This window comes from Taudactylus pleione, unplaced genomic scaffold (assembly GCF_031769625.1).
Source record: "Taudactylus pleione unplaced genomic scaffold, aTauple2 ptg000069l, whole genome shotgun sequence".
Lineage (NCBI taxonomy): Eukaryota > Metazoa > Chordata > Amphibia > Anura > Myobatrachidae > Taudactylus > Taudactylus pleione.
In genome coordinates, this window is record NW_028284471.1 from 12,185,686 (window position 1) to 12,197,514 (window position 11,829).

Consider the following 11,829-nt stretch of genomic DNA (forward strand, 5'->3'; position numbering starts at 1 on the left):
TTTATATATCAGATTTACAAAGAATGGAATGCCAAATGCTACAAGCATAATAATATTTGATTCCCAAGGAAGAAATAGATCTAGTAATTCTTAAGCCGGCCATACACGGCGGTGCGATTAAGAAACGTCACGATGTGTTGTACGATATCCCTTGAGATACTTCCCTTGAAATTCTACATACGATGTGGTCAAAATGGTTTTGCTGTAAGATCTACAATCCAGTTCTACGACGACGGCGATGCGCATCAGCATAATAAACGTACATAAAAAACACGATGAGCACGATTGATTGTTTTTTGTACGATTTCGATCGATCGTAACAAACAGTGTATGGGTACCTTCACACTGATAACTGCAGACACAAGACAATTGCACTGAGCAGGTTCTCTAATTCAAGAGGGTGCATAGGTAATTACATACAAATTACACTGCCAGCAGCAAAAATGCATTTTATAAAAAGATTTCCATTTTCTCTAGTACACAATGGATTAAGGGCATATCCAGTAATCATCCTTGAAATTTATAACTGTATGCATACGCTATCAGAACGATTTAAACTGGAAAGTTTAAAGGTCTATAAACAGTGAGAAGTAATTGTGAGACAAGCTGTGATTTAACCCTAGCTTGTCCCCATTAGATGTGCAAGTGAAACATTTAAAAAGTTTTCTATATTTCTCCTATTTTCTAACATCTTCATCAACATGTGAATCAGCTTTAATAGGTAAATTAACTGTGAAAGTACGTGTTTTTTTAAATTATATTAGAGTAGTGCTTCTCACACTCAGTCCTCAAGACACACTAACAGTCCAGGTTTTAAGGATATCCATGCTTGAGCATAGATGGTTAAATCAAAATGAATGATTTACTAATTAAATCACCTGTACTCAAACATGGATAGTCTTAAAAGTTAAAACATGGACGGTGTGTCTTGAAGACTGAGTTTGGGGAGCACTGTATTAGAGGGTAGATTGAACTGTAAGAATTGATCGAACAACCATATTAATAAATAAAGTTTTAATAAATAAAAGGCTAAATTGCAGTGCAAAGCTACATTAGTTACATCAGATTGTGAATGTCAAATTGTATGGGAAAATCAATATGAGCCCTTGTTGCAAATATGAGATGTTGTATATGGTTTTCACTCACATATTTAATTTATAAAAATGAGGTATGTGGGCATACAGTAAGATCGAAAAAATACTTTAAAGCAAGCTTCCATTAAACTATAAGAGCTTATCCCGACCGCTTTAATTTGTAATAAAGATGTGGCATGTAAAGAGGTGTGTGGACATAACATGGACATGCTTTAAACATTTTAGGTAGCATGTGACTCTTGACAGTTAATGAGGAACTATAAGTAACATTCCCTGCCAGCTTTAATTTGTAGTAAATAAGTATTCAATAAACATGATTCTATAGCAAGGAAAATAAATATATTCTGATATAAATAGCATGAGACTACTTTTTGTATTCCAAATCAGTAAAAAATATTTTTTTATGTATTAATTGATACAGTATACTGTACCAATTATTTTATTTCAAATAAATAAATTCAGCACTTTTTCAATATAAATTAAATGCCACCAACAGTAGTGAGATGGCACGAACACAGAAAAAAAAAATTATTTAAGATAATTCTACAATTCTGAAATTTTGGAATTAAACATTTACAAAAATATTCTTGGATATGACTTAATTTTAGTCTCATATTGGTCACTAGGTTGTATACTAGTAGATACTAGCAACCATTAAGCAATTAGCTCTCACTCTTAATGCAAAGTATAGGATGCAAGTGTATCATTGGTTGCTATGGTTTGCCAAACTATGCAAGTGCACACCTTATGCCTGTTAATAGATTTCATCCAATGCACCACACAGAATGTTGACATGTAGTGGATCTTTGGGTGCTATGTAAATTGTGAAATGAGTGAAAATTATGAGACACTAACTAAACTTTCCAAAATTCATCCCATAGCAGCAAATAATCTCCTTGAAGGTTTTGCGCATCTCCAGACTTCGAAAAGCATAAATGAGTGGGTCAATAACAGAGTTGCACATAATGAGGATCAAGTATGTGTTAAAGTAGGCACCATAGCAGACACAGTAGGAGTTAGCAGGACAGGAAATGATGAGGATAAGGTGTAGGAAAAATGGAGCCCAACACACAACAAACACCCCAAGAAGAATGGTGATGGTAATAGCACCTTTCATGCAGGTCCGCTGTTGCACTACGCCATCCACCGGTAGAGCAGCAATTCTTTTCACATGGAGGCGTGCAAACAGAAACATATGAACATACATGGTAGCCATGAGGACAAGCATGGTAAAGAACAGGGTGATGAGACACACAATGACAGTTTTGCTTTCAGAATAAACAATAAATACAATGCCACAAATGATACAGGATATCCAGATGACCATAATCAATGCTAAGGCTTTCTTCACTGTCATGATGCTGTGATAACGTAAGGCATAAAAAATTGTGATGTACCTGTCTATAGCAATAACCAAAAGACTGCAAATTGAAGCAACTAAAGATATACAGATTAAGGAGTCAAATACATCATCCAACTGCTGGAGAAGTGTATCCCCAATGTCTAAATATTTATTTTGCACTGCGATTACAATAGTTTCCAGGGCATTGGACACACTGACTAGCATGTCTGCTACAGCCAGGCTGCAGAGGAAAAAATACATGGGGGAGTGAAGGTTTTTGTTTTTCAGTATAGCCAGAATCACCAGGATGTTCTCTAGCAGGCTGATAATTCCCAGAGTCAGGAAAACCTCTGTTTTAATGAAGACCTGCTCGCAGAATTCAATACCGCTAAGATTGCTGAGCAAAAGAGTCTCATTAAAGTCCAAAGTCCCATTGAACTGGGTGGAATGAATGAAAAAAAGGTCATTTGATGCATTCATCTCTGCAGCTGTGTAGAGTCGCACAGAGCACAGGATTGGAGTTCCACCCTCTCTTTCTAACTAGGATCAGCCACGCTGCACAGCCAGCTTTCTGAATGTTTTAATCAAGCGATCTGATCAGCTACTATCATTTCATGGTAGGACTGGTGTCTTGCTTTTTTGAGTTTCCAAAGAGTAGAATTACAGAAGACCCTTATGTTAAGGGATAGCCGCCTCTTCTGAAATATAGTCAGCTAAATTTGTATCCATTTTCTCAGATTGTGAAACACTTGCATTGGCTCTGCTCTGCTTTCTGCAATCCATCTGTACTTCATCAAAGTGTGTGTGCAGTTACAAGGCAGGGAAATAATTCCTCAGATTTTTACATTCATTGATAACCTGAACTCCTCCTCATTCTCCAGATTACCCACTTATAAAGCAGATGAGTAACAGCGAAGCTATGTAACATTCAGCAGCAGGTGCTACGCTATAACATTTAAATGGAAACATTGTATACTGGAAGAAAAGATTTGGCGCCCTCTGCAGTCTCAATATGCTATAAACAGTCACATATTTTCATCTCTCACAATGACGCAAGTTGTAACAAAACTATTATTAAAGAGAATGCATTACTATCTGCAATATTGATTTTAACAATTGTTAAAGATGATTAATCTAATTTTTCTCATGTGGAAACCTTTCTGGGCTACAGTGAGTTTGGATAAAAAAGGTTAATAAAAATATTTGATTTACATGCATTTGAGTTGTGATATGGTATGTACTAGAGTTAATTGACTATAAGGGGTATATTTATTAAAGTGAGTTTAGAAGTGGAGATGTTGCCCATAGCAACCAATCAGATTATACTTACATTTAACTAGCACCTTCTAGAAGATAATAGCTGGAATCGGATTGGTTGCTATGGGCAACATCTCCACTAACTCTCACGTTAGTAAATTTATCCCTAAATATTTTATTGAGGCGAGTTAAATTGACAGCCAGTCCCTGACAAGAGATGACTTTTTGTAAAGGAAATAAAACCTATTGTTCCTGTAATCAGGACTTTGATGTGAAGAACAGCCTTTTATGTTACATTATCAGAAACTTTTCTGAGTGTTATTGTGGTTTATTAAACAATCAATTCTCTTAATTTTACCAGGATTGATTTTTTTCGACCTCCAAGCAGCAACTTCAGATGGTGCTTATTTTAGAGGTTTGATCTCAGATGAGCACAATCCACTTTTTAAAATAAAGAAAAGGAAAAAGGATTAATTTTTTTTCAAAATTAACATGCATGAATATACTGTAGAGCAGTGGTTCCCAAACTCGGTCCTCAGGACCCCACACAGGCCACATTTTCCAGGTCACCCAGCAGGTACACAGGTGTATTCATTTCTCACTGACACATTTTAAAAGATCCACAGGTGGAGCTAATTATTTCACTTGTGATTCTGTGAGCAGACCTGGAAAACATGCACAGTGTGGAGTCCTGAGGGGATACGTTTAGGAAGCCGGCGGCCACAATCCCGTCCGTCGGCTTCCCAAATCCTCTATCCCGCCTAGGTTTAAATGACAGGCGTCTAAAATCTAGATGCCTGTCATTTTCCAGGCGCCGGGAAACAGGCACCCGGCATCCCAATCGAAGGGATGCCGGGCGCCGCGAGCAGACAGCCGCTGGGGGGGGGGGGGGGGAAGAGGGTTAAGTTTAGGGCACCCGTGGGGGACTTAGGGTTAGGCACTTGGGGGGGAGGTTAGGGTTAGGCAGCCCTAAAGAGAGTTAGTGTTAGGGGGGTTGGTTAGGTTAGTAAGTACTTACCTTAAGGACAATCAGGATTTCCAGTGCTATCGGACTGCCAGTCATGCCGCAGCCGGGATCGGACTGCCGGTCATGCCGCAGCCGGCTTTTCATACCGAATGTGTCCTGAGTTTGAGAACCTGTGCTGTAGAGTATTGGTGACTAGATTATAATAAATTATGAAAATTTAGCAATGGTTCACACAGATACATGCAAACATAAGTGAGATGCACACATGCATGTATCTTAATGTAACAAGCTTGGAAAGAGTTAATGTTAAATTAAATAAAAACTACATGGGATCCCCCCCTAAATACACAACTAGCCCCGGACTTTTCATAGCCAGTTCTGGTTCTGGAATTATAGGGAAAAATTGCGTAGGGTTCCCTTGTAATTTCCACAACCAGCATCAGACCCTTTCTAGCAGGGGTGGGGGTAATGTCACAGCCAGGGAAACCCTATCACTGGGTTCCCTAACCGAAACATTACTCATGACTGCTAGCCAGCCCCGGACGGGGATCCCTGGGGAGTTAGGGACCCCCCCCCCAATAAAGAGGACCTCCCTCTAGTGCACCCCAGGCCCAGGCTGATAGCCCGGTGCTAACACCGGCAGTGTAGTGTAAAAATAGATAAGTGTAGACATTGTCTTTACGAATAGAACTGTAGGTCCCAGCAAGCCTCCCTCGCATGCTGGTTACTTGGAGAACCACAATTACCAGCATGCAGGGCATTAAGGTCCCGCTGGTACCTGTAAAAAAATGTTTAAATAAACACAATACACACACATCGTGACCGTACAGCTGTAATACATATACACACACACACACTCACCTACATTACCTGGACCGATCCTCTTCTCCCTGTAGGCATCCATGGTCTTAGTAAAATAAAAAAATGAGAAATGCCAATGAACGACTCCCTCCATTGAAGTCAATGGTGGGAACCGCAGAATCAACTTTAGTAACCCTGCTGTACATTGTATACATGTATCTTACTGAAACAAGCTTGTAGTCAGTGAGATGCATGCATCTGTGTCAAATCGAACTGCTCATGCTGAAAATTAATGCATGAAGTTCTTCTAATCATTTGGGGATTTTCAGTTCTAGTTTGAGAGTTAGTTTATCCATTTGATTTACAAATCGAATTTTAGTAAATGAAGAGATCCTATTGTCCTCTATTTGAAAACATTGATGTTTTTCTGAAATTCGATTTTATTTCAAATTACTTTTTCTGTTCGATTTGACATTCGATTTTGCCTTTAGTAAGTTCTTTCATAAAAAAGTTAAAACAAATCGAACAGAAAACAAAATCAAACTTTAGTAAATCTACTCCCAGATGTCAAAACTTGGTTGTGGTGACACATCTGCATCACCAGTGGGTCTTTTTTTTCCGAAAGTTTAGTTTTTTCCTGGCAGCCGCACTTGCTGGAGAAATGGAAGGAGGAGCTTTTGCTGCATCACGTGTCACTTAAGCTGACAATTTCCTTACCAACCGCTCTTTACATCTCTTCAGATCTGTGTCCGCTGGGAAGACACGACATATGACTTCAACCTAGGATCCAGCACGGTCACCAAAATTGTAAGATCTTGTCAAACCTTGGATCCTGGCAAAGCAAATAAAAGGATTTGATCTACAAGTCTGACAAGCTTAGCGGAATCGCTTTGTTTCAGCTCCTCCTTCAGTTTCTCAAGTTGCTTTTCAAACAGTCTAATGAGGGGAATTACCTGACTCAAGCTGGCAGTATCTGAACTCACTTCACAGGTGGATACTTTGAAAGGTTTTAGCACTTTGCACAACAAAGAAAGTATTTTCCACTGAGCTTGAGTAAGGTACATTCCCCCTCCTCTTCCTACGTCAAGTTCATTGTGTAGCTTTGGATGGCATTTTGCTGTTCCACCATCCGCTGTAGCATATAAAAGGGTGGAGTTCCACCTCATAACTATCTGGTGACAGGGGAAATTCAACATTTCTTGCAGGTGCTGCAATCTTCTACATGCACCTGAATTGCAAAAATGTCCAGATATTTTGCGGGCCACGGAGAGCATCTCCTGCACGACCGTGTCATTTAAAAAAAAAAAAATGCACCACCAAGTTGATTGTGTGAGCAAGACATTGGATGTGTTGGAATTCACCCATCTGTAATGTTCTCACAATATTGATGGCGTTGTCAGAAATCACAAATCCTGAGGGGAGTCCAAGCGGGGCAAGCCATTTTGCAATGACTTCCCTGAGTTTTGTTATGGCGTCAGTGATCCATTGTGCAATTGGGCGACTGCTGTCATACTTGTCCCCCTTGCAAAGGATTGTTTGACAGTCAATTGTTATGTTAAACTACTAAAAGTAGTCTTCTTCCTGGGATGAAGATCCACTCACAGCAGCAACTAGGCACTACACTGCTGATTAAGCTTTCATTTGTTGATCAAGCAGATGGGAAAGTGTATCCAACATGCATTATCATCTATCAGTTGTGTCAGGAAGCAGCAAGCTATTCATACCTGTGTCCTGATCTTATTCTTTTAGCTCGTCTTTGTTTAGCTGCTGCAGGGTGCTGTCAGGAGAAAAACTGGTCTGCAGTATGTTTTTTTACCTAATCCTAAAATTTTTATCAATAATTAAAACTAAACAGCTAAACAGTTGTATTTATTTATTTAAAATTTAAATATAATTTTTTTAATGATTGATATAAAAATTATACAGTATGTGTAAATATTTATTCTGGCAAGTTTCTCATTCATTTAGGGGGATATTTATCAATCCTTGGAGAGAGAAGGTAGAGAGAGTACAAGTACCAACCACTCAGCTTCTAACTCATTATTACAGGATGTGTTTGAAAAATGAGTTATGGTAAGAACTTACCTTTGTTAACTCTTTCTTCGAAGCCCATTGGGTCCACAGGGAGACCTTGGTGTGTAGGTTATGGATCTGGATCCAGGCCCCACGCAGTTCAAGCTTTCAACTCCCAGGATGCACTGGTCAATCCTACTTATACCCGGAGGAGGATAAGAGTGAAGGAAGACTGGTACACACGAGAACCACACTCTCAGAGGAGACGGGAAACATTTTTTGGTTCGTCTGGCTAGGTCGGCCGAACCCCACCATGGTGGGGGAAACCTGTATGCACCTTGGCTATGGGGCCTTCAAAGAGTTACCGCATGTAGGTGCACAGCATAGCATATCCTTGAGCAGCCATTCCTACAGCCAGGCTGCCCCACATGCTTTTGGGAACTTTTAAAGGCATCACAATCAATTTCCAGTCAATAGAATGGTGTTTAGAAGCTCAAATCATTATTCTATTTATTTAGGGATTTGAAGTTCGATTTTGTGCTCATTTTATGTTTTTGGGCTTTAGTAACTCCTTTCATTAAAAAAAAAAAAACCTATCCAAAATCGAACAAAAAACAAAACCAAAGCATTGTAAATATACCCCCAGGTTATTAAACATGAAGCGGAACAGGACACTTCCATTCATAACCAGCCACCTCCTATGCATATAAAACCAAAGTTACAGATGGCCCTGACCAAATGAGCTTGCATTTTGTAGTAGAACATTTGTAGCAGGACAAAAACCGTGGCTAATGTAAGGCAAAAGCATCATCAGCTACACATTTTTAAAAGTAGCCATAAGTGACTGACATTTTTGCAAAGGCCCTAGGGGATGTCACGAATGACAGTGGAAGGAGACATGGAAAACCACTAGTCATTGAAGTCCTCCAAGACCGGCTTATGCTGCTAGTAACTTTATTTTTGCTTAGTAATCTAGGTATTAGAAAAGATTAGTAACAGTTTACTTAAAACAGTTTTTTACATTGAATTACCCTAATTAGTACAAATCTGTGTTTTGTGTGATACGAATTAAACTGGTGCTGCTAGCTAGATTTTTCTGAGAAAGAAAAGGACTACAATATTGTGTTTTGTAATCAATTAGTTTATGAAGAAGAGTAGTTTATATGTAAACTGACCTAACTTTGGGATCCTGAGTTTAGAATTAAATTTGATTTAGATTAAATCTTGTTTCAATGAACTATATTACATGGGGGAATGCACTGAAATACCATTGTTTAATGCAGAAAAAAGAGAAACTGAATAACTATGGATACACTTTAAAGAGAAATAACACATTTAAACAAAAAAGTAAATATTAAAACTTATTACAAGAAACCTCTGAGTGTGTTATGGAGCTCCAAAATGTGCTAAACATTAAGTAAAAAGTGATTAAATTTCTCAAATTTTTAGACAACCTTCCTAAAGAACTTTGGTCCCTGGATGTTGCATCTCAGGAGTAATTACCTACAGGTACAGTCTTCTTCTCCCAGCAAAAATGAGGTCTCTATATTGCCAGGATATAGACGCATAGAAAACCCTTAAGAAGTACTTTGTTAAATAATAAAAAAAAACAGCATATATCGATGAAGATCTTGATAAAGCAAAATATTAATTACATAGTCTTTTGTGGTAAAGCAAATATAATTTATTTAGGGAAACATTTCCACTTTTCTGCAGAGTGACACAGAGTAATGAGAAGTAAATTAGATCTCTGAATTTGTCACAGAAAGACAGAGCAACTTATACACATGATTACAGAATCATTTACAGATAGAAGTTTACAGGAACAGTATAATACAGGTATTTCATTGGATAATGTAGAGAAAAGTGTGAAGCACAGTATAGTCACAGGGAGGGGGGGATAGGGCAATATCAGATGAGGTTTTCATGATCTTGGAGCAATATCAGACATTAAACGGTTCGGACAGAGTGACATCCAACATATAACATGATGTTAGGTCTGAACGTAAACAAATTAGAACAAGGCTGATGTTGGTCATGTTGCAGGATGTGTGGCGCCATCAAAGACCTAGTTCATGAGATTTCTCTTTATATCCACATTCTCCCTTCTCAGCACTTATTGTGGTTATCTCATCATCACTTTGGGTCACTGAAGAGTTTAGCTGCAGAACAAACATCAACAATTTAATCAAGCAATATATACACCATTTTTATTTAACTCCATCAATCTATACATGCGCCAAGAGATCTACAGACCTAACAAGTTGTAGTTGATCACAAAATGTTTCACACAATGTAATTTACTATGTAAGGAAATGCATTCTTACAAACCATTGGCTTGACAACTGCAAATAATGACCCCATGTGAGCTAATAAACTTGTACTTCCTTGAGAGAAAAGACATTAAAGAAAAAGAAAGAAGGATATGAGAGTGACAACCACAAAGCACCATACTGTAGGATGACATGTCGCACGGCACCTTACGGCACAACACCACACAGCACAGCACCTCACAGCATCTCTCAGCATGACGAAGATATACAGAACTGGAGTCTTAGCCGTGAAGATCTGCAACCGTTCGTAGCGGAACTCAGTCCTGGAACCAACTACTGGGAACGCAGACTAACACTGCTATAGAGACTCACTGCTGCATAGACCGGAACCATCGAATCGCAACATTTGAGAGAAAAGAAGACATTAAAGAAAAAGAAAGAAGGATATGAGAGTGACAACCACAAAGCACCATACTGTAGGATGACATGTCGCACGGCACCTTACGGCACAACACCACACAGCACAGCACCTCACAGCATCTCTCAGCATGACGAAGATATACAGAACTGGAGTCTTAGCCGTGAAGGTCTGCAACCGTTCGTAGCGGAACTCAGTCCTGGAACCAACTACTGGGAACGCAGACTAACACTGCTATAGAGACTCACTGCTGCATAGACCGGAACCATCGAATCGCAACATTTGAGAGAAAAGAAGACATTAAAGAAAAAGAAAGAAGGATATGAGAGTGATAACCACAAAGCACCATACTGTAGGATGACATGTCGCACGGCACCTTACGTCACAGCACCTCACAGCATAAAGCCAAAGTAGTTTTATAGAGAATGAAAATATAGTTTGTATTGTTGGATGTAACCTATTAAGATATTAAAGCAAGCCAATTACTTACAATGAATACAGGATATCATTGCCTCTGGATAGTCGTCAGTAAGCGTCTTGTCTGGTAGCTTCATAGGCTCAATAGTCTGCAGCACTGTATCCTGATAAACTCCTGTAATGTCCACCACAAAGCCATCTATAATATCCAAGCTGTTTGAAGACACTGGTTTCCGCTTGTACCACTGCCAATGGATGAAGCAAATCATTTTCTTTAAGGTATCCAAAAACCTCAATGTTCATTAGAGTAGCTGCTGGAATGAGAAGTGCAGTAATTCTAGGAGGTAAAGAAAGTTTCTACTGAAAATATAACACTGCCAATTGTAAATAATTGGTACAACACCCTACAGGCAGGAAATATACAGCATTATGACACGCCACACCATACTAAGTTTTAGGGGCAATAAATATAGTTTGTATTTGTTAAGTGTAACCTATTAATATATTACCTAAAAGCAAGCGGGATATGCTACTAACAGGAAGCAACCATACTATAGAATGCCACTCCATACGGAACAGCACCACATAGCATGATGCTATACTAACAGTTAAGGACAATTAAACTAGGTTAAATTCAATAATATATACTATTACGATTATAACTAAAAGCAACCATAATTTATAATGCCACTCCATACGCTGCCTAAAGGTGCGTATCCACTACCAGACATGGAAATGACAGCACGATTACGACATTGTAATCGTGATGTCGTTTCCATGTCTGTAATGTGCCTACACTGAACGTTCAGTGTAGCACACACATTCATCATCGCCGTACATGCGGAACCTGACGTGATTGTCAGGTTGACCAGCATGTACGGGCGATGATAGATGTTGGAACCGACCTGCGGGCGCACGCATCACTGGTAGTTTGACCAAAATGTGCACGATACATGTGCGATTTAAATTGCAATGTGGATACGCACCATTACGGAACAGCACCACACATGCTGTATAACAGTTTTAAGGACACAAACTAGGTTAAATGCAATAATGCATAGTATTAAAAATACTAACTAAAAACAACCATACTTTATGCCACTCCATACGGAACAGCACTACACAGCATGATGCTATTTAAACTTTTAAGGACAATTACACTAGGTTAAATGCAATAATGTAAACTATGAAGATACTAAAAGCAAGCAAAAATATGCAAAAGGAAGCATCCATACTATGTAATACCA

General features: G+C 38.8%; 1 protein-coding gene across 1 annotated transcript; it reads right to left on the reverse strand.

Annotated features, from left to right (window-relative positions):
* Positions 1-1,564: 1,564 nt before the first annotated feature.
* MC3R (melanocortin 3 receptor) lies at positions 1,565-3,352 on the reverse strand. The gene has a single exon (XM_088467180.1). It carries the CDS (start codon positions 2,914-2,916, stop codon positions 1,945-1,947), a length of 972 nt encoding a protein of 323 aa, XP_088323306.1. The 5' UTR covers positions 2,917-3,352; the 3' UTR covers positions 1,565-1,944.
* Between the last annotated feature and the right edge of the window lie 8,477 nt (positions 3,353-11,829).